At 38.1% G+C, this 23,851-nt stretch overlaps 1 protein-coding gene across 1 annotated transcript in view; it reads right to left on the bottom strand.

The window, feature by feature from the left end:
* Ttn (titin) overlaps window positions 1-23,851 on the bottom strand; it is a 285,277-nt gene that overhangs the window by 82,431 nt on the left and 178,995 nt on the right. The window contains 38 exon segments of the mRNA XM_048345167.1: window positions 43-339; window positions 434-733; window positions 858-1,160; window positions 1,464-1,826; window positions 1,942-2,244; window positions 2,358-2,657; window positions 3,165-3,443; window positions 3,544-3,849; window positions 3,932-4,128; window positions 4,235-4,340; window positions 4,436-4,735; window positions 4,924-5,223; window positions 5,313-5,428; window positions 5,939-6,125; window positions 6,261-6,557; window positions 6,658-6,945; window positions 7,043-7,164; window positions 7,534-7,711; window positions 7,863-8,010; window positions 8,852-9,003; window positions 9,091-9,375; window positions 9,485-9,599; window positions 9,894-10,081; window positions 11,048-11,350; window positions 11,443-11,745; window positions 11,834-12,103; window positions 12,677-12,943; window positions 13,042-13,166; window positions 13,272-13,680; window positions 13,773-14,051; window positions 14,143-14,409; window positions 14,507-14,773; window positions 14,867-15,035; window positions 15,795-15,892; window positions 17,480-17,746; window positions 18,205-18,328; window positions 22,582-22,724; window positions 23,561-23,687. Of these exon segments, the coding sequence (XP_048201124.1) occupies window positions 43-339; window positions 434-733; window positions 858-1,160; window positions 1,464-1,826; window positions 1,942-2,244; window positions 2,358-2,657; window positions 3,165-3,443; window positions 3,544-3,849; window positions 3,932-4,128; window positions 4,235-4,340; window positions 4,436-4,735; window positions 4,924-5,223; window positions 5,313-5,428; window positions 5,939-6,125; window positions 6,261-6,557; window positions 6,658-6,945; window positions 7,043-7,164; window positions 7,534-7,711; window positions 7,863-8,010; window positions 8,852-9,003; window positions 9,091-9,375; window positions 9,485-9,599; window positions 9,894-10,081; window positions 11,048-11,350; window positions 11,443-11,745; window positions 11,834-12,103; window positions 12,677-12,943; window positions 13,042-13,166; window positions 13,272-13,680; window positions 13,773-14,051; window positions 14,143-14,409; window positions 14,507-14,773; window positions 14,867-15,035; window positions 15,795-15,892; window positions 17,480-17,746; window positions 18,205-18,328; window positions 22,582-22,724; window positions 23,561-23,687 (8,848 nt within the window).

The raw sequence follows: 23,851 nt of genomic DNA, 5'->3' as shown, positions 1-23,851 counted from the left end.
GTTCTGTGTTTGGGAAAATATTCTCAAATAACTCTTAAGTACCTTGTGGTTCAGCCACTGTCACGGGCCCTGTTTCTCCAGGGGGCCCTTCGCCAGCTGCATTGACGGCACTCACTCGGAGTTTATAATCAGCACCTTCTCGGATTTCTTTGACAGTATACTGACGGACCTTGATCATCTTCTCTGTACAGCGTGACCACTCGTTTGTGCCAACCAATTGCTTATCAACAAAGTAGCCAATAATTTCCCCTCCGCCATTGAAAGCTGGGGGCTCCCATTCTAGTTCAATAGTTGTAGAGCTTGTGTCAGCAACTCTTGGAATTGGTGGCCCAGGTGGAGCTAGAATGAATGAAAACACAGCAGTCAAATGCACTGATGGTTGTTGAATGTACAGAGGCTTACTTTCTCACACTTTTTTTAAGGAATTGCTTACAGATTGGATCACGTGCTGTTTTGGGATCTGAAGGTGGACTGAACTTGCCAGGTCCAGCTGCGTTTTCAGCACATACTCTGAAGACATAGGTGAGTCCTTCTAATAAGCCATCTACTTTGGTTTTCAAAGAACTTAGCAGGCTTTTGTTGACACGAGACCAGTGTGTACTATTAACCTCCCGTTTTTCAAGCCAGTAACCCAAGATAGGGCTTCCATTATCATTGGGTTCATTCCATTTCACCAGCATACTGTTGCTGGTTACATCTTCCACATTGGGTTTATCAGGTGCATCGGGTGGTTCTGATTAAGACAGTAATAATATATTTGAATTTCCTAATATAAGAACTTAATTTTACAAATTGTAATAATGTATATAACAACTTACACAGCAAAAAAGTCAAACTTAATGCTAAGGAAACCTTACCAAATGGGTCTTTTGCAACAAGTGGCTTTGAAACACATGGTGGTCCAGGTCCAAACCTATTTTCAGCTCTGACACGGAAGAGGTACTCTTTTCCTTCAATCAGTTTTGTTACTGAGTATTTGCAATGTCTAAGTGTTGACGTGATCACAATCCATTCTGAGTCAGGTTTGGTTTTATCTTTCTTTTCCAAAGTGTAGTTTATGATTTCACTGCCACCATCATCAAGGGGTGGTTCCCACTTACAGAGAACTGAGTTCTTCCTAATATCTTCAAATACAAAGTTGATTGGTGGTCCTGGGGTATCTAATGTTTCAGAGGAAGACAGAGATTAAAAACATGTATACAAAATGTAAATTTGCCAAAGAAAATATAAATGCTATTATGTTCCCTTGACATCACTTCTGGATTTCACACATCTATTTTTGTATCAAATAATCTAATTAGTCATAGATCACTTGTTTATTAAATATACTCATGAGATAAATATGACTGGGAATTAGTGAAGCTAGTTCTCCCTTCTTTTAAGTATCCCTTCTTGTTTATATGCTTTACTAAAACTCTTATTTTGACTTGTTTTTCCCACTGCATGTAGTTTTAGCTATTTACCTAACACACTGACAGTGCAAGGAGCTTTAGCAACACCATGGTCATTTTCAACTTTGATCATGTAGAGGCCATGGTCTGGTCTCAGAGAATCTCGAACACGCAGCTGAGATTCTCCTTGTTTACTGTTGTTGATGCTCAAACGCTCTGTCAGGGGCAGGACAAATGGCTCTTCTTCTTGAACTTCATCCTTCTTCCTCCTAACTGGGGGTGCTGGTCTCTTCTTAATTTCCTCTGGTACAATAGTGTTTTCATCTTTTAACCATATAATAGTTGGGTAAGGTGATCCAGAAATGGTTGCATCAAGTGCGATTTCATCCCCTCGTTTCACTTCTAGGCTTGTTCTCAGAATGACTTTGGGGGCATCTGGAACGATTAAAGACAAGAATTTTTTTTATAATGATAATGAAAATATTTGACAAAAATGAGTCTCATTTATATTACACTGGCAGAGCAGCCACTCCATTAAGTAAAAACATACCAATTGGATCTACAGCTTTGGTTGGAGGAGTGGCACGAGAAGGTTCACCTATACCAGCAGCATTCTCTGCGCGTACACGGAATTGGTATTCCTTTCCTTCCTCGAGTCCTTTTGCTGTGTAGGTCAGAACTGGTACTAGGTGTTCATTGCATCTCTTCCATCTCTCTTCACCTTTGGCAATTTTTTCTATGATATACCCCATTATCTTGCTGCCTCCATCATACAAAGGTGGCTTCCAGGTAATAGTCATTGCCTTTGCTGTAGGATTATGAACCTCAACATCTACAGGTGGATCAGGGGGTTCTGGAGGACAAGAAAAATAAAACTCAGCCAGTTAATATAGGTAAACCACTTTCTTTGAACAAGATTCCTGAATATTAATTCCTAGCTATTTATACATTTATAATTAAACTTACGCTTTGGATCTTGAGCAATGACAGGGTTTTTCAGTTCAATATATTCGCCTCCACCAATCTTGTTGACTGCTTTAACACGGAAGAAGTATTCACCATTTGGTATGAGATCCTTTACTGTCCAAGACAGTTTGTTCTCTCCAGACATGACTGGTATGTATGTCCTTCTCCCTGCTTCTCTGCGTTCCAGAACATAATGAAGAATTGGGCTCCCACCATCAAATTCTGGAGGCTCCCAGGTTAACTTACAAGAACTCTTGGTTATGTCACTTGCTTTAATATCTTTGCATGGACCAGGTAGACCTATTATAAATAAAATTGACAATTATTATTGCAATCCTGAAATATTAGCATTTTAATAGTATACCATCTCTATGTTAGCCTAGTTGACATTTGGGAGGGAAAGTCGAGTGCTACAATATCCCTCATACTTCATTTAGCATCCGAGGCCATTAACTACTAAGCACAGCATCAACCTCAGAGTCTTTATGCTAAGCAAAAACGGCCCCACAAATTTTGAAATACTATCAAGGTGACTGTGGAGGTTAGAAAATGATACTACCCCTGAATGTGAATTTATACAACTCAGAAATAAACCTTAATCATTTAATCATTCTTTGAGTATGCTCTGTCTTCTACTTACATTGGATGTTGTATGCAAATAAGACAGGAAAAAATAGTCTGACCAGAGTTTATCTAGCAATTTCACTTTTTTTTGGGTCTTGTCAACCCATTAAGCCATTTACACTAATACCCCAAAATTAGCTCAACATGTTAAGAGTGACTGGTGTTTCGCTAAAGAGTGATTACCTATGACTTTGACATTAATTGAGGCAGTTGCTGAGCCAAGCTTATTCTCCAGGTTAATGGTGTAAACTCCAGCATCTGCATGGACACTCTTGGGAACTTCAAGATGTGCTGAGAAGTGGTCATTTTTCATTGTTAATCTGTCACTTGCTTTAACTTCTTTGCCATCTTTGTGCCAGCTAACAGTTGGAACTGGGACAGCTCTGAAGGGAACAGGAATGCTTAACTTTTCACCTTCAATAACAACAATATCATGAGTCTCCAGGTCAATTGTTGGCTTGCCTATAAATACAATCCCAAAGAAAAGAAAGGTAAGTAGGTCAAAATGCAATGCATGAATAAAAGCTTATATTGTTAACTGTAAAAGACACTGTGTTCTTACAATCTGGATCTTTGGCAACCACATTTTCAGAGATTTCAGATGGCTCACTGACACCAACAGCATTAACTGCTCTCACTCGTAACACATATTCTTTGTCAGGAACAACGCCCTCTTCAACCTTGAATTTCAAGTCTTTTATTGGGCGAGAATTAACTCGCATCCATTTTTCTGTGCCTACTGGACACATTTCAACATGGTATCCTATAATAGGACTTCCACCGTTTTTCTCTGGAGGCTTCCAAGCAATGGCAATGTGCTTTCTCCCAGCATCAGTCACATGTAGGTCGAGGGGAGGAGAGGGAGGACCTGAGAAAAAAAGACACGTTTGTAATCACAGTCTAATCATCAAGTTCTAGCCAATGCACTTTGGATGATGAGCATTACTTACTTGTTGGATCTTCAATTGACAGGATTTCTGTAGGTTCACTTGGGTGACCAACTCCAGCTTCATTTTCTGCCCGAACCTGGAACTGGACCTCTGTTCCTTCAATGACATCTGTCACTCTGAAGTTACAGTCAGGTCCTGAGGTTTTTCCAGCTTTCACCCAACGGGTGCCTAACTTTTCTTTCTTCTCAATGATGTATCTATTGAAATAACACAGCCATTTCATTAAAATTAATTTAAAAAATGAAGGTTTTTAAGTTGTAGTCATTACACAACATTAGTTTGTGTGAAGAATTCAAGTTCTACCTCTGTATTGGTCTTCCACCATCATTTTTCGGTGGCTCCCATTTTAGGTCAACATGCCGTTTTGTCACATCAACCACTGTCAGGGCATAAGGTGGTCCAGGTGTAGCTAAAAGAAAAAGCATCAATGATTAGGAAAAAACCAGCAGGAAAAGTTATCATCTACTAAAATGTTTGCCATGAAGATTAAATTGGAAAGCATACTAAAGGTGTCTTTGGCCAACACTGAATCCCCAATTTCAGTGTAGTCGCTTTGTCCTACAGCATTTTCGGCAGCAACTCTGAATACATATAAAGAGCCCTCAGTCAGTGGGGTCACTGTGCACTTGGTGTCCTTGACAGTGGTATCCACTGTCTGCCAGCCTTTCCTTCTCACATCTCTCTTTTCCACGATGTAGTTGGTGATGGGGGACCCTCCATCTTTCTCAGGGACTGTCCATTTTAGGTCTGCTGTATTTTTTGTGATATTAATAACTTCAAGCCAACGAGGTGGTGATGGAGGATCTGAATAAGAAAAGAAAAACAAATTCTTTTTATTGTCCAATGTGCGGTTCCCACTGAATGCTCTGGTAGTCCTAGTAAATAATAAGGCTAGGGAGAAAAAGTAGGGAGATTCTATGGTTCTTCTTTTTCATATTGTACCTTGCAGATAGACTTTAGGATAATTATGTACCCCATCCCGAGTGACTTACAAAGTTTCTCCCTGCAAAGCACAGGGTCGCTGGGTTCGCTGGGTTCACTTTCTCCAGCCTTGTTCACAGCTTTAACTCGGAATGAGTATTCCTGCCCTTCCATGAGCCCTGTGAGTAAATGCTCAGTGGTCGGAACCCCTTCAGCTACTCGGACCCAGTCATCTGTTCCAGTCTTTAGCATTTCAATGATGTATGACTCAATCTTTGCCCCTCCATCATGTTCTGGCTTTGTCCAATTCAAAACTAATGATGTTTTGCCTATGTCTTTAACAGTTGGTTTTCCAGGAGGCCATGGAGGATCTGCAACATAATGAAATAAGCATTTGCTTTGTCCAAAAGAAGTTAATATAAGCCTCAAAATAACCACAGAACATCATGTCAATTAATACCTATGGGATCTTTTATTAAGATTGGTTCAGTTGATCTGCTTGGTTTTCCAGGTCCAGCCAGATTTTCAGCCAACACACGGAATCTGTACTTTTTCTTATTGGTGAGACCTTTCACTCTGAGTTAGAAACAAACAGAATGTATAACATCTTGGTAAGAAGCAGTAGCCTATACACTATTTATTATTTTATTATTAAGTGGTTGTATACAGAGGTTGCAATCCTTGTGTCAGGATATTAGTACAATCCATTTTGTTCAATGCCATCCCTCCCAGTGTTCTCCCTCACTTTCCTCCCCTCCCATTCATACCCTCAAGATACTTAAATTGTTAATTCACATATTTTAGATTTGATCAAGCATATTAAGCTAATTTAAATATCTACAGTAATGATTAATTATAGTAGAGGACCAAACTGAGACTTCCAGAAAGTTAGTATTGTATAGTTAATTAAGAAATATCTCCTTGAGTGGGTTTTATGTAATTCAAAAATGATGTGCTAAAAGAGAACTAAAACTCGTTAGATTTTAATAGCATGAATAAGCACAAATTTTATCAAAAAAGAATACAGAACAGAGTGAAATTTGAATATTCTGCCATTTTCACACTTGATGAAGGTTCTGGGCATACCTGTATGTTGTATCCTTTACTGGCATCTTATTGCATCGAACCCACTTATCAGTATCAGGATCTAATCTTTCAACCCAGTATCCAGTGATAGGGCTGCCACCATCATCATCTGGTTCACACCATGTAAGAGTCACTGCATCTTTAGTGATATCTGAGGGTTCTAGGCGAGTTGGAGGTCCAGGTGGATCTAAAGGCACAATTATAATATAAAAGTTGTATGTCCTATAAATAAATATGACATCCAAATGCAAGTTTAACATAAGCTACTGTGTGTGTGTGTATGTGCATGCATGTGTACATGTATGCTGCTTGAGAAACTTACCAAATTGATATTTGGCTGTGATTGGAGAGGCTTGAACTGGCTCACCAACACCATACATATTTTCTGCAGCAACTCTAAAGATATACTCTTTATTGGGTGTTAATTTTGTTGCCTTGAAATTTGTGTCCTTGACAGTTGATGAGAGCTTATGCCACACTTCACTATCAGTTGCTCTTCTTTCCACAACATAGTTTGTAATCTTAGAGCCACCATCGTCTCGTGGTGGGTTCCATGTAAGAAGACATGACTCGTTGGTTACATCTGTGATGTCAAAAGCAGCTGGTGGTCCAGGTTTATCTATGAATGGCATTATACAGGGTGAAAATTAGGCATGTTTTATTCAAGCAAGTAGCTACAATGAATTCTTGGTTCCTTTTGAAATGGGAGCTTTCCTTACCTAGGACATTCACTTCCACCACTGCTGTGGCCCTGCCACAGACATTCACAGCCTCTATGATGTAGGTGCCAGTGTCACTCCTCTTACTATCAGTGATAGTCACTGTGGACTTTTTAGGAATATTTTCAATGGTGATTCTTGTGTCTGGCTTAAGAAGTGTATCAGCCTTTGTCCAAGTTATTTTTGGTTCAGGTTTTCCAGTTACAGTGGCAGGAAGTTCAATCTTGGTTCCAGCTTTTACAGTGAGGCCAGCAAGCAACTTCACATCGAGGAAAATTTCTGGGGCCTCTGAATTGGAGAAAGTTATTTATGTGGTTAGCAAGTTCAAGCAGAAATAAACTTTAATTAGGCCTGATGGGTAAGATTAAAGTAAGAAAACAAATACCCTGTGTGTCCACAGCCTGGATTTCTTCTGTGGGTTTGCTGGGCTTGCTAGCACCTTGCCTGTTCAAGGCTTTCACCCGGTAGGCATACCACTTGCCTTCCTCAAGACCTGTCACTTCCATTCTGTGAGAAATGAAAACATTTATACTGTTACAAGGATATCATGTTTTACTATCTAGTTGTCATACATAATATTTACAAGATCTGTGGCACTTGACTGATACTAGCTTTCAAATTAAACATGGCCTGCTTCAAATATTATTATTAACTGTTAGATATTTATATATAACTAATGCAAATATGGAGCACAGGTATGTAAGAATAAACATTCCTCATGGGCTTGTTAGTTAAAACATTCTTTGTTTATGTATTTAAATTTTATTTTTATCTTTAAGTAGTTAAAGGAGTTGCAATTCAACAAAGCAGTATATGAGTACAATGAATCTTGGCCCATGTCACCCCTTTGAAGGCGTGCTCATTTTAAAAACCTACTTTGTATCTGCAACCGGTTCTCCACAGGCGACCCATTTATCAGAACCACGTGGGCATTTTTCAACTATATATCCTTTGATGCGTGAGCCACCATCATTTTTAGGTGGATCCCATGTGAGGAAGATGCTCTTGGCTGTCCGATCTCTCCATTTAACATTCTCAGGGGGGTCAGGTACCGCTATAATGTTTTAAAGAGAAAGTTAGTTTTTAGGCCATCTCTCATATTGCCATCTTCTGCCTTTCCCTACAGCCTGAACTCCAACTTTCTAATCAAAAGCAAATAATGAATACCATGAGAGTATGTAAGACACCATCAAACTTGTACTTACTTGCAGGAGCTGACATATTTACAGGTTCATCTGTATATGCAGGTTCACCAGGGCCACACTTATTACGAGCACAGACTTTGAATAAGTATTCTTTTCCTTGAACAAGATCAGGAACTGTGAATTCTAGATCAGTTACAAGATCCATTACCTAGGATAAAGAAGTGTAAGTTGATGAGTTATTTTCTAGGGACTTTTGATAAGTAAAAAGATTTATTTTATTTCTAACCATGAGTAGGGATATAAACAAACTTTCACCGTTGCATTTTTTGAGACATATTATTGCTATGTGGCCCAGTGTGGCTTGAATGTATGGTCTTTCTGCCTCTCAAATGCTAGGGTTACTGGAGTGCTCTGCCATGCCTGGCTTGCTCAGAACAGTGAATGCTAAGGACCATTCTCTTATTAATTTTGTATCACAGAAAAACTACAAAGTAGGATATATAATACTATTTGACCCTCAATAAAATGAGAATCTGTTTTGTAGTCCATATATACTGTAAAAGATTGTAAATAAAGAGCTGGCTCTTTTTATCAGCTTAGTTATAGAAATTTGATTTTAAACAAGGATAGAGAATAATAACTAGTAGACTGGGGTACGGTTCAGTGGCATAGTTCTTGCCCAATGTGTGAGACTGGGTTGTATTCCTAGAACTGTCAAAAATGTGTATGCACATGTATACTTTTATATGCACATTTGTGTATTCATACATGTACATGCACACATGCATACTTATTCATATATATGCATGTGCATATATATGTGTATAAATATATGAATGGCAGATGATGCCAACTAAGGTAATCTAGCAGAGTGGAGAAAGAAAATGACCACCACTGATAATTCTGATTCTTTAGAATGGCTTAGTTTGTCATTTAGAATGGCTCCTTTTGCAAATGATTTTAGCCCATGTACATTTGCTTGACCTTCTAGCTGTCAGAGCTTTCTCCTACTCTTTTCTGGAGTTGATGCATTGCTTCACATGACTCACTTTAGTCCATGTTTTCCGATTGAGTTCTCTCTTTTCAATGAGATATCCAGTTAATGGACTTCCTCCATCATCATCTGGCGGTTCCCATGTCAAATGGACAGAATCCTTGGTTATGTCACCATATTTCAGTTCTTTGGGTGCACTTGGGTGAGCTTAAAAAGATAAAAAGCAGTGAAAGTCAGTGGTTTGGCTTGAGACACTATTTATTAATACTGCCAAACAAAAGTTTAGTTTCTTACCAATTACATTGACGTTGATTTCCCCAGAAATTGCTTTCACTGGATTTTCTAATTTTAGTGTGTAAATGCCCTTATCTGGACGTTCACTTGGAGAAATGACAAGTTCGGCATAGGCAGATAAGGTCTTCATTTTCACACGGTCCGCTGCCTCTAGTTCTTGATCTCCAAAAGACCAGGTTGCAGTTGGTCTTGGATATCCTGTACTCGGAACCAGGATCTTGATAGGATTCGGGACTATAACTTCCAGGCCATCTTTAAATGCACTTAAATCCATTGTGGGTTCAACTACCAAAAAAGGAGAGTTAATGAATTTCCATCAACACTGTTAAGTTCCTGGTACCCTGAAATAGCCATGTGCTATTCCCAAATCTGAAAAATAAAAATAGCTATTTACCAAATGCATCATCTGCTGTTAGAGGACCAAGAATTTCAGATGGATCTGAAACACCAGCTTCATTTTCTGCAGATACTCTATATAAATATTTATTTCCTTTTTGTAATCCAGTAACCTAAAATCATAAATTAATATTGTTTAAAAATCCACATCTCTAATAAAGATCATATATTGATTTTTTTTTCCTCCTGTCCTGGGGCTTGGGACTCAGGGCCTGATCACTGTCCCTGGCTTCTTTTTGCTCAAGGCTAGTACTCTGCCACTTGAGCCACAGCGCAACTTCTGGCCATTTTCTGTCTATGTGGTACTGGGGAGTTGAACCCAGGGCTTCATGTATCTGAGGCAAGCATTCTTGCCACTAGGCCATATCCCCAGCCCATGTTGAATTTTTTAGATGGAAATTCCTTACTTTGTAGGTCAGTTCAGGGACAAGTTTCATATTGCAACGAATCCAATTATCTTTTCCTTCTTCACGTCGTTCAATAATATAGCCCAATATTGGGCTCCCTCCATCTTTTAGAGGAGGTTCCCATGTTAGCTGAACTGAGGACTGGGTCTGCTCAGAGGAATTCAGGTTCACAGGAGGACTTGGTCTCTCTAGAATGGAAGAAAGAATTAGAAAAATTTACTAACCATATTTTTAAATTATATTCTTACTATTTATTTATTGTATTTCTCTGACAGCAACTGGCTTTTCATATAACTTCTTATGAGAAGTATAGTGGCATTTTATTAACACATGATATAAACAACTGTACCAACCTCATCAAAATATCAGGTTTACTAAATTCACTGAATGAAAGTAAGCACAGTCTAGGTTGCTACAAGTTTGTTCAAGGTTTTCTATGTTACACCTTTTCATCAACTTTAATTTGAATGACTAATAAGTCTAATTTCTTGATTTTAGGCAATAGTTATTACCTTTCTTGGGGGGAGGGACCTGGGACTTGAACTCAGAACTTGAGTGCTCTTGCTGTGTTATAGTGGTCAGAGCTATCACCTGAGCTACAGCTCCATTTCCGGTATTTTAGTGGTTAACTGGAATATGAGTCTTATGAACTTTCTTGCCAGGGCTGGCTTCAAACTGCAATCCTCATATCATAGCCTCCTGAGTAGCTATGGTTACAGGTGTGAACCACCAGCAACCAGTTTTTCTTTTCCTTTTTATTTTTCCTTCCTTCCTTCCTTCCTTCCTTCCTTCCTTCCTTCCTTCCTTCCTTCCTTCCTTCCTTCCTTCCTTCCTTCCTTCCTTCCTTCCTTCCTTCTTTCCTTCTTTCCTTCTTTCTTTCTTTTTTTTTTTTTGCCAGTCCTGGGGTTTGAACTCAGGGCCTGAGCACTGTCCCTGACTTCTTTTTACTGAAGGCTAGCACTCTGCCACTTGAGCCAAAGTGGCACTTCTGGCTTTTTCTATATATGTGATGCTCAGGAATCAAACTCAGAGCTTCATGTATATGAGGCAAGCACTCTACCACTAGGACATATTCCTTGCCTAGCACCCAGTTTTTTGCCTCCCTCCCTCCCTCCCTCCCTCCCTTCCCTTCTTTTCTTTTTTTATGAACTTACCAATTGGGTCAGCAACTTTGACAAAAGGTGTGGCTGCGCTTGGTTTTCCTACTCCAATTCGATTTTGGGCTCTGACACGGAAACTGTACTCCTGGCCTTCTACCACGTCAGTGACCGTTGCAGACAAGTCTTCTGCCCTTACAGTCATGGCAGTATCCCATCGGATAGAAGTCTTATCCCTTAATTCTACGACATAGTTTGTGATCTCAGCACCTCCATCATATTCTGGTGGTTCCCATGTCAATGAGACACCAAATCTGTTCACATCAGTGATGGCTACATTCAGAGGGGGGCCTGGAACATCTGGATTTCACAAATCCCAAACATGAATTTAGTATACATTGGAGAAAAAAGCAAAGATAAGCAACTTTTCAAGTTACTTAAACACTTCTTACCATATTTACTCCTTGCCTCGACAGGGTTGTCGGTTTCCACTGGTTCGCCAGTGCCAACTCTGTTTCTTGCACTCACACGGAATAAGTATTCAACTCCTCCTTTCTGTAATCCAGTGACAGTAAATTCACAACTGTCTGCACGGTCAGTAGCTAGAACCCAGGTCTTTCTTCTGATGTCACGTCTTTCAACAACGTAACCTATGATTTTGCTTCCACCATCTGTTAATGGTTCTTCCCAAGCAAGGCTCACTTCACCATCAAAGGTTTCAGTCACTTCCAAGTTCCGTACTGGCCCAGGAACATCTAAAATTTATAAATAAAGAAGTTGTAGTATGTTATCATGCCTTTATGTTTTGCTGTGCCAATTGAGTGTAAGTCACTCAAGGCTTACCAATAACTTGTAAATTGATGAATGCTTCTGCTTTTCCATGTTTGTTCTGAAGCACAACTTTATACCTTCCCCTGTCTCCTTTCTTGGCTTCTAAGATTCTGAAAGAAGTTTGTTCAGCTGTAGTATCAACAGTTTTTGAAGAGAGAGCTTCATTTTCTTTAAACCATTCTGCTTCTGCTTTGGGGTAGGCATCATAAGGCACCACCATTGTCAGAGGCTGGCCAGCATCAACCACAAGGTCTTGATCAGCTGTCTTGATTTTAGGTGCAGCTAGTGAAAAACAACATAGGGATGATTTTGAGTAACATACTATAGTCAAAATATAGCACAACACCTTTACTATGCAGTTTTTATATTAGTAATATTAGTAGTATAATATTGGAAGTATGCTACAGTTACTTTACAGCTGAGAACACTGCGAACTGTAAAGTTCTAATAGGCTAACACAAGGATTCTTTTCTCAAGTAACTCTAAAATCTGAAATCTATATATTATCTGTGTTATTATGGGAGTATCTTTTATTTATCAACTTTAATTAATCAATTAATTAATTATTTTATTAGTTTTGCACAGGTCCTGGGGCTTGAACTCAAGACGTAGTACTCTCATTTGTCTTTTTCACTCAAGATTGACATTGGAACTTTATCACTTGAACCATTCCTCCTCTTTCAGCTTTTTGTTGGTTAATTTAAGATAAGAATCTGTCAGATTTTTTTTTCCCCCTCTGGGCTGGCTTCGGATCTCTATCTTCAAATCTCAGACTCCTGAGTATCTAGAATTATAGGAGTGAGCCACTAGCACCTGCCTAGTAAAAATATTTCAAGATCAAAATTAAGGACTTACCTGCCAATTCAAGTTTAGCTCTGGCTTCTTTGTCTTTGGCAATAAATCTGTATTCACCCTGGTCACGGGGCTTAATGTCACAAATCTGTAGCCTGTGTATTTTTCCTTCGCTCATCATCTGGTGTTTATCACCTTGGACAACAATCATGTTATTTCTCAGCCACTGAACTTCTACCTTATCTTTATTGAGCTCAGCGAAAAAGACAACATCAGCACCCGGGGCTTCAAGAATATCTTGCGGAGGCCTGATAATCTCAACAGGGATTTCTGGGAAAAATAAGTAAAGTATGTATAAATACACTTGCATTTCAATTCACCTTTCAAGATTGGCCATTAATAGAATTATTCTTTTATTGAATACATACCTTCTACAAAAAGTCTAGCTCGAGACTTTCTGTCTTCTATTCCACAAGCATATTCACACTCATCATCCAGCCTGCAGTCTTTTATAATGAGCCTGTGGATACTTCCATCTTTTTCAAATTTGTATCTAAGGAAGAGATTGAATTATTGGTTAGCTTATATGGTGACTGCTAAAATTGTCTAAAGTTTACAAATAACTGCAGAAAGAGAATCAGAAGTTTTTCCTGCATACTTTTTGCCTTCCTTGATTTCTCTCCCATTTCGGTACCATTTTACATTTGCTTTCTCTCTGGAGAGCTGGCAGGAGAAGACAGCATCATCAAATTCCGTGACAGTCTGGTCTTCCAAGTGTTCTACAAATTCTGTGGGGGCTTCTATGATGAGCAGCTCAGCCACAGATTTATCTTGTCCAGCTGTGACAATGTATTCCCCTTCATCTGGGAAGCCACAATCTTTGATGATTAGAGAGTGTTTGTACTTATCAATTCGGTATGATATGCGGTTGTCAAAAGCGACTTCTTCCCCATTTTTGGTCCACTTCAGTGTTACATTTAGACGATTCACTTTGCACCAGAATGTAACAGATTTCTTCTCCATTGTTTCAATATCTTTAAGAGGTTCAATAATCCTCAGATCTTCCTCTGTTTCAAAAAGAAAGGGACAATGCTGATTTTAGTTGTTCTCATAAGAAAAACCAATGAGAAATGATTCTAATAGTATATAAATCACTTACCTTCTACAATGAGATCAGCTGCACTTTTAACATTTTCTCCTCTGTGGTTGGTCAGAGACACACTGTAGTTGGCTTGGTCATCTAATCGAGCATCTCTGATTCTAAGAGTATAGACCAGATCTTTCTGTAGAATGATGTATTTTGAACTATCAAATATGGCTTCTTCATTTCTGAACCATTTGGCTTTAGCACCTTCAGTATTGACTTCACAGTTGAAGACAACTTCTTGTTGTTCCTTCACCCGAGTGTCCTTAAGAGGAACTATGATCTTGAGTTTTTCTGCAAATAATCAAGAAGATCTTATAGTATAAGGAGGGGCCAAAGTAGTAGAAACAATTAGAACATACCCAAAAGGCAAGAGCAGACTTACCAATAACTGTCAAGTGAGCTGCTGCTCTGGCAGCCCCCACCATGACCACGTAAGTGCCCATATCTTGTAATGTGGCATCTTTCACCACTAGGACCCTCTTTTTGCCATCAGCAATGATGTCATATTTATCTCCAGATTCAAGTGTCTGATCGTCCCTCTTCCATTGGACTTCAAAGCTTTCCTTTGATATAGTGCAGACAAATTCAGCTTTTTCTCCTTCAAGTATTTCAAGGTTTTGAGGCTTTGAGAGGAATTCAGCAGCAAGTTCTGGCAAGGAAAAGTTGCAATATATTGAAAACTCAGGCACTCATACTCTAGTACGCATTTTTTAAATGGCAATGGGATCTTGTTGTGATTGACATACCATGTACTTTGACCTTGCCATCAGTTCGAGAACTTGGGAGTCGACAGTTGTAGCTGCCAGCATCCTCAAGGTTAGCATTCTGAATGATCAGGATTCTCTTCCTTCCATCAGTAAGTATTTCAAACCTTCCTGTTTCAATGACCTCTTCATCCCCTTTGTACCAGATTACTTCTGCTCCAGGCTTAGAAACCTCACAAACAAGTTTTATTGTGTCTGTTTCACTAACTTCTACATTGGCAAGATTTTTTGTAAAGACAGCTTCTTCTTCTGCAATCAGAATATTAAAAGTCCGTTAAACTGGAAGTTATTACTATGTTTTTATCTAACATATATTTCCGCAAAGAAAGCCTTCACTCTTACCTAGGACTGTCAGCATGCCAGAAGTCCTTGCTGTCCTGACTTCACAGGAATATTCAGCCTCATCATTCAGTAGACATTTGTTGATGACAAGAATACGTACTGCCCCCTTAGATATTATGTCGTACTTTTTGCCCTTTTTAATTTCAGCACCATCTTTAAACCACTGAACCTATAAAATAAATGTCTTTATTAGTTTACTTGATCAGTTTTTGTATTGTTTCTTGACATGGGTATCCCTAAAAGAAACTAAGAGCTTGAATTTGTCAGAAAGCAACTAATGGGACTTACTGATATAAGGGGTAAGGTGGTATGTATAAATATAAATTTAAAAACAAGAATAATTTTACCTTTTATTATTGAAACTAATATGCCTTTTGACCCTTATAGAGAAAGCATCTGTCTTTATAAAAAATCTTGCATTGAAGTCAGCAAAATAGATACTATAAATGTGGCTTGTGAAGTGTTCCCCAAAGGAAGATAGTGTCATCAGTTATTAAAAAATAATGGTACCATCTAAGTTTAGAGCCATGATGGCCTTAGACATCATATAGACTAACTCCCTTTATGTGGAAGAAGAGAAACATCAGTTGAAGGAACTTGCCACCAGAGGTACTTAGTTGGGGGATGTGAAATTGCTGATAGTTGATCACTTGTAATCTAAAAAAATAGCAATTCCACATAGATCAGAATAATATTTGAATCTCTTGTGAGTCAGTTACTTTTCAAGTAATAGGCAAAAAATAATACTTAAAAGAGAACAATTCAGTGCATGTTCCATACAAAAATAATCTTTGAAACTAAAGTAGTGGTAGAAAGTTTTACTTCTTTGTTTTCTTTCTTCTCACCTTTCTTCCAGTTTTGGCTATCCTCAAAGGAAATATAAAATTATTTGACAATACAATATGGCAGGTATAATAAAATCACAGACCTTAGCATTTTCCCGGGAAATTTCACATTCAAAACGAGCCATTTCTTTTTCTTTAACTTGTAGGTCAGTTAGTGGTCTTAAGAATTCCACGTGAGGAGCTGTAAAAAAGTTTCATCAGAATTCAAAATAAGGTTGCTAGGAATTTGTTCTGAGATTACTACAGTGTACATTAAGAAAAATGTCATTTGTAAGGGTCTATCCATCTTAATAGGTTATAATGGACCTTGAAATCACTTGGAGATGCAATTCAGACACCCTACCTTTCTTTTTATGTATTTATGTAGTTTATATACTATTATTAGGCATTCTATATGTATATTTCAGCCCTTTTGGGTGATAAATGAAAGAAAAATCTTCCATGATGCCATGCCAGAGTTGAAAGATATTGAAACACTAGTAGAAAAGAAACATTGCCTTAAAGCAGCCAATGTAGTCTTTGAGAAATTAGTAAAATTCAAAGAGAAGACAGCATGAAGCACTGTGATCAGCTTTGTTGTAGCTAGCAGGCATGAGTGTAATTGAAGTTACATAAATTCTGCATTAAAATAAAGCTCAGCTTCAAAGGTGTCACATGTAATTACTCAGGCATATAACTTATGAATGCAACAAACTCTTTTGTATGGAAGGGTGATTTCGATTTTGACTCTTTTGTAATCTTTACAATTCAGCTGCTTTCTAGGATTATGGAACTGCCTTTGTGCCCTTCCTTTTTTTCAAAGCTCCTTGTGAGTCCTCTCCAACATGGCAGTTCTTAGTCAGTGAGATTCTGCAAAAATGCTGGCTGGTAGGCTTGATGATAGGCCATTGCAGCTGGAACTTTTTGGAGTGGAGGCAGATGACAGAAGGAAGAAGGAGACCCAAGAAGCTACTATGTCTTAAGCTGAACCACAGCAACCACAAAATGGAAGAAATAGCACAGTACAAAAGGAATGAAGCACAGTCAGGGCTACTAGGTTTTAGCTGTTGACAAATGAGGAGCAACTACACCAAACAAATATTGCACAAAAATACACAATGAAAATGTCCTCACTGGACAGATGAATGAATGAAACAAATGAGTTAACATACTGCATTTTGAACAAAGATGTTACATTTCTACAGAGGAAAAAATAATGCTAAAAACAACTAGAGATCTTTCTTCATGGAAAAAATCAAGGATTAAATGAATCTAAACCTTGCTCCAACTGCTCAAGCCTTCTTATTCTTAGAAATTGAATTATGTAGTGGGCTTTATCATTCTATTACAGGAGATCTCAAGTATGTTTTTATTCAAATGAATTTCATGCTTGTTTTCTACTTGATCCTTGGGTCTAAAATTTTTTTTTCTTTAAATGGAAATCATTTTCACTTAAAAAAAACTGGGTCCCTTAACTTTTCTTTCTTATTTTTATTTTCATCCATAGAAAGGATTTTCATCCAGTAGGCTTCTCCCATGTAGACAAAGAGCACATCTGCTCAATACTCCAAGAAAAGAAGCAGAGCAAAAGTGATTGATGTCTTTTACCAGAGTATATAATGAATACAAATGTTTTGGTAAAAAACATAAAGGATCAGGTTAGGCCAGTGTTGATGTTGTAAATTGTCAAGAAATGCAGCTGGGTCAAGAAGAACATACAAAAAGTGTTTTTGCTTGTTTGTTTGTTATAAAGAGTTGAAAGTGACAAGTCCTGTGAAAGAATACTTACGCACAACATTCAGGTTACAGGAAGTCTTAAAGTCTTTAGCATCACAAGTGTATGTCCTGATATCTTCTGGGGTACAGTCATGAATAATAAGTTTTCTGACCCTGCCATCAGCGACAATTTCATATTTCTTGCTTTTGAGGATTTCTGTCCCATTTTTGAACCATTTCACCTTTGCATTTTCTCTTGATACTTCACACTCCAGGACTGCAGTGGCTTCCTCTTCGACCGTCTGGTCCTCAAGAGGCTTAGTGAATTCAATGGGGGGTTCTGAAACAATCATACTCATTAGCCATGGAATTTTCTTCCCTTTTCTCCAAGAGTTCTGGCACTTTCCCAACCTCTTTTTGGCATCTCCAGGGGTTGTTCATTTGTAAGTTTAGTTTTGACACAGGCATTTTCCTCTAATAATGATGTTTTATCATTATTTGCATTTTTAAGAATTATGAAACATCCAAGAAAGAATTGACAACTCATGGTTAATAAAGTGAGGATTAATAATTCTTCTCCTCTTTTTTAAACTAGTCAAATATGAAAGACAAACTATGGGGATAAATTTAAAAAAATTTATAAAATAGTTTGTTAGGTCTCAAAGTCAAACCAGATTTTTTTGGCTAATTGGTTGACTTTATTCATCTATGAAACTAAACACAAAAAAGATAATTGAGAGTTGGCATTGTTTATCAGCCTGTGCATTACATATGTATTCAAATAAGCCTCATAGTTACCTTTCACAAAGAGATTAGCTTGAGTTTTGAAGTCTTTTGCTGTTAGTTGGACTTCGCCAGCATCTTCTAACTTCACATCCCTCAGGGTGAGTGTATGGACTCTTCCTTCTGAACGTGTGACCACCTAGTTTTGTTTTTTTAGAAAAGTTCAGTTTAAGAAAATATAAAAGTGTGATTTCCATAGACTAACTTAATTGATTTAGATAATAGTTTTAAATAGAGCTATCCAGATTCTCTTATAATCATATATAAAACACATTTATTTTATATTTCATATATCTGGCAGTATATACATAGGTTTAGCAATATGAACTCAGGTCCCTATGTTTGCTAGGTAGGTGCTGTACTATTGATCCCTGTCCCTAGCCCATTTTTTTTTTTTTTTTTTTTGGCCAGTCCTGGGCCTTGGGCTCAGGGCCTGAGCACTGTCCCTGGCTTCTTCCCGCTCAAGGCTAGCACTCTGCCGCTTGAGCCACAGCGCCGCTTCTGGCCGTTTTCTGTATATGTGGTGCTGGGGAATCGAACCTAGGGCCTCGTGTATCCGAGGCAGGCACTCTTGCCACTAGGCTATATCCCCAGCCCCCTAGCCCATTTTTGCTTTAGTTATTTTTCAAAAGGGATTCACATTCATGCCTGAGTCAGTCCAGACTAAGACTATTCTCTTTATGCTTTCTGCATAGTTGGGATGATAGGTATGCACCACTATGACCAGCTTTTTATTGTCCATGATAGGGGCCTCAATGAACTTTTTGCTCAGTGTCCCCTCAAATTGCAATCCTCCTAATTTCTGTCCATGGGGAGCTAGGATTATAGGTTTAAGCCACTGTTTCCAGCAGAGAGAGAGACAGAGAGAGAGAGAGAGAGAGAGAGAGAGAGAGAGAGAGAGAGAGAGAGAGAGAGAGAGAGAGAGAGAGAGAGAGAGAGAGCAAGGTGTCCTGTATAATTTTGAGTTTCAAATTCCTTAAGAAAATTCCAGGCTCTCATAATTACTTTTACATAAGTACTTGGGGACTTTTTGTGCTGAACTTGCCTAGGCTAATTTCTGTTTACATTTGTTATCTTGTTAAAAAGCTATGTATTTATGGCTGGGAGTTGGTGACTGACACCTGTAATCCCAGCTACTCAGGAGGTGATGATCTGAAGACTGTGGTACAAAGTCAGCCCATGTAGGAAAGTCCATGAAATTCTTATTTCCAATTAACTACCAAAAAAAAAAAAGCTGGAAATGGAGCTGTGGCTTGAGTGGTTATGTCATAGCCTTGAGCAAAAAAGCTCAGAGGGGCTGGGAATATGGCCTAGTGGCAAGAGTGCTTGCCTCACATACATGAAGCCCTGGGTTCAACTCCCCAGCACCACATATATAGAAAATGGCCAGAAGTGGCGCAGTGGCTCAAGTGGCAGAGTGCTAGCTTTCAGCAAAGAGGAGCCAGGGACAGTGCTCAGGCCCTGAGTCCAAGGCCCAGGACTGGCAAACAAAACAAAACAAAACAAAACTCAGAGACAGGGCCCAGGCCCAGTGTTTAAGCCCCAGGATTGGCACACTTGTTTATATTTTAAAAAATAAACATAATTTTTATTTTCCTACATTCAGTTTTTCAGTTTGCATATAAAAAGGAAGACCCAGAAAAGCTAAAAGAGAAAGAAAAAATGATTGGATATGTTACCTGAAAGTAGATTTTCTCTCTTCCTCCCCTCTTTAAATACAAGGTATTTACCATGCCACAACTAGCTAGAGTTCTTCCTTTGTTTTAGCAATTAAACCCAGTAGAGCTGTGATTAAAATAATTTTTTGATTTCTTAATCTTTTTTAGAACTACAAATGAAAGATGTTGACTCTTCTCTTTTTTTGTGTTTGAGCCTCAGTACTAAAAAGTCAGAAAGTAGTGGGGCTCAGATAGGGCTATCCTGGTAGTAAAGACAAGGTCTTATATCCAGACCTAAAAAAGACCTTCTAAAATGCCTAAAATTGTGTACCCTGCTATAACGTTTGGTTTTGCTTTGCTAAAGAATTCACTTAGAGTTAAGAATTATGTAAAAGGGTTTTTTTTCCTCCTACTTCTTTTGTTGATAATAAGGGAAATCATTAAGAATAGAGTTTCACTGAAAACTATTTTCCCTAATGAAGTGCAGGACATGTTATTCTTATAATTACCTTCATAATTGAGAATATCAAAGTTAGAACTGTATATAACTCATGACTATTTCTAAAAAGTCTTCATTTGTAATTCATGCACAAATGTATCTTATCTATTAACGTACTGCTTTGGAAAAGAGATATATAAATAGTATGAAGGCATGTGCATAAAACAAGTATTTTGGGGTGGTTGTAGGATTAAAATTCCTATGCCAAGAGAGACACAAAGGAGTGTCTAGAATTATAGTAAACTGATCCTTTCTAATTTTAGGAAACAATTTCAGTGACATTAAGACATTGGGGAGGAGGCTGTAAAAGAAATGTGAATAAGATTTTTAGAAATCTATGTTTTTAATTTAAAATAGTATAGTTTTTACATTAAGATTAGGACAGATATATTCTTTTTTTGTTTTGGAGACTGACTTTTTAATAAAAAGCATTAATTCTCATCAAAAGATATCTATCAGCACAACAATAATAGAATTTATCCTTTAGCAGTATTAGAAATTTAAAGATCAAGAAAGAATTATGGAAAGTCTACGGATTCTTTGCTTTTAGGCATGAATTAATTAAATCACATTTAATAGGAAAACTGTACATTTTAAAATCAGCAAGCTTTAAGTGGAGATAACCCATCACTCAGTACAGTATTTAGAGACTTTGCTGAAAGGAAAATTTTCTAGTGTATAAATTAATTCACCTTCTATAACTGGAGTATACTTGTGCTTTTCATAGTTGGTAAAAAAGAATGCCAATTTGTGATTATCATCTGTATGACCATTTAGTTAGTTCAGTAGAATACTAGCTGATTTTTAAATTTTACTTTTGAGCAATTGTTCAAAGGCATTGTATTCAAATACTTCAATAAACTTGGTGTCTGTGTTAAACAAAACCTTTTAATTATATACACTTAATTTTTTATTAAACTTTTTTCTTTATTGTCAGAGTGTGGTACAGAGGGCTTACAGATTCATCTGTAAGGCAGTGAGTACATTTCTTGTTTAACTTCTTACCTCCTCCCTCATTTCCCCTCCTCCCTCCTCCCCCCAGTTGTGCAGTTGATTTACTTAATTTTTTTTTTTTTTTTTTTGGCCAGTCCTGGGCTTGGACTCAGGACCTGAGCACTGTCCCTGGCTTCTTTTTTTGCTCAAGGCTAGCATTCGGCCACTTAAGCCACAGTGCCACTTCTGGCTGTTTTTCTATATATGTGGTGCTGGGGAATCGAACCCAGGGCTTCAGATATACAAGGCAAGTACTGTTGCCACTAGGCCATATTCCCAGCCCGATTTACTTAATTTTTAAAAAAATGATTCATATTAGAGCTCTGATATACACTTGATACTGTTTGTGATTTTAGAATGGAACATAGAAGATGCACTGTTTTGTGCATTTTATTCCAACCTATGCTAGACATTTCCTGTATACTTTAAAGAACTCAAATTAAAGATGAATTAGCAAGCTTATATAAGTATATACATTAATTTGATGAGATAAAATACATAGGCCAATTTAGGCAAAGTTTACTTGGGGCTTGTATGAATAACCACTTTTGATTTTACCTGTGGGTAAAATATTGGGCCTAGAGAAAGTTAGTAAAAGCTTATACCAAGAATTGGTGATTTACTCAAACTTCCTAAAGTTTCTGTGTTCTTACATGTGGATGATCACAGAACCCTGGTTTCTTGTCAGTACCATCAGCTGCACTTTAAATAGTCTACTTGCATTCCAGAATTCACACGGACCAAAGCACTTGAGTATTAAAAATAGCTTTGGAAAAATGCCTGAAGAGCAAATCTGCCCAGAAGTTATCTCAACTACTTGATAACTGCCTGAAATGGAATTTCAGTCTTCTCCTCTTAATCCCCTTATATGCAGAACACTAGATAGCATGGTGAAAGTTAGTACTTAAAACTTCATGTTTTAAGATCATCTACTTAGAAAGACTTTTTTGATTCTTCTTGTCGTCAAGTTACTCTAACAAGCTATCATTGCTAGCCAACTTTTTATTCTATTTCTGTAAAGATACTGTTAGGCTAAATCCAAATTCCGCCCCCCCCCGCCACCCCCCCCCCCCCAAAATCTGTTTTAGAGTTTCAGCAGAAAACAGAATAGATGAAAGAGAAAGGCCAAGATAGAGTTGGAGACATCTGAAGGTTCAAAGAATAAAGGAAAAGCAAACAAAGATAGAAGAGCTCAAGGAAAAAAGAAAGGGTCGGAAAAGGCCAATATTGCCTGCATTTTACCTTATCGCTGGGCTCCAATTTCTTTCCTTTGAGATACCATTCCACTGGGATATCCTCATAAGAGAGCTCACAGTCAAAGGTGGCTGTTTCCCCTGCAGTCACTGTGACATCCTTGAGAGGTCTCAGAAGACCAATTACCCGTGCTTTACGGGATGAAAGATAAAGCTTGGTGTTACTCATGTTGTAATTCCAAAAGAATAAGTAGACCTAGTTTTTAATCCCCATGGTTTCTTTCTTCAAGAAGGAAGGAGCCACAGGACTGGCCTCTGTTTTAACTCCCAGGTGAACGTGGCCCTGTGGTGCTGAGAAAGGGGAGCGCTGGTAGCTGGAGAGCTGGTATTTGTAGGAGTCCTTTCTTTGGGATGTAAAAGGTCAGCAAGAAATCTGCGTTGCATCTGTCTTCCTGCCAGGCATCAAGTTCTTCTGGCTACATAAGGTATGTGACTTCCAAAATAACTAAGACTCTGATTGGGAGAGGACCAGGGGCCCTCAGTCACATAGCCCGTTTCTCTGGATCGCCACTTCACACCTTCCAAAAATGTGAGCCTAGCACTCCCAGCCTCCTTTCTTGAGTGTAAAATGCCCACACAGCAAAGGTTTTTCTCTATGGTTTTACAGCCCATGGAACAATACGGCCTTCAGGAGTCTTCAGCTAAAACCTTAATGCATGTTTGTCTACTTTGAATGAAAGGATTACAAGGAAAAGAAACCTGATTTGCTAAATTTTCTTTTGTTTTGAATGCTAGGGTCAATGAAAAAATTTTAAGACCTTAGCATTTCATGTTAATTTAGTATATCAAACAAGAAAATACTAGTTTTCACACTTTAATGTTTTCTAGTTACTTAAATAATTCCAATTAATTTCCTGTCCATCCATTTTCAAATAACACATACCCTTCAAATACTGGATACAATTTTCAAATACCAGACATTCTTCATATACCCATTGAATTTCTGGCAAAAAATACATAATACTTACGCTTAACACGGAGGTGGGCACTAGATTTAACATTGGCTGCTTGGAAGTCCACCCCACCCGTCTGATCCAGGCGGCAGTTGTGCAAAATAAGGACGTGTATTTTGCCCTCTTCCTTAATTTCACAATCCTGTGTCATAAACAGTAAAAAACTTTTGTAGTTCGTAATTTTCTTTGTGATTTTTTTCCCTCTAGGGATAAAATACTTTAACTAAAACAGTGTTTCAAATAAGTAGGAGTGTGTGTGTGTGTGTGTGTATTTGCACACGTGATAACCTTACATGTACTATTAGG

Source organism: Perognathus longimembris, chromosome 4 (assembly GCF_023159225.1).
Source record: "Perognathus longimembris pacificus isolate PPM17 chromosome 4, ASM2315922v1, whole genome shotgun sequence".
NCBI classification, from domain to species: Eukaryota; Metazoa; Chordata; class Mammalia; order Rodentia; family Heteromyidae; genus Perognathus; species Perognathus longimembris.
This window is presented reverse-complemented; position numbering and strand designations above follow the sequence as displayed.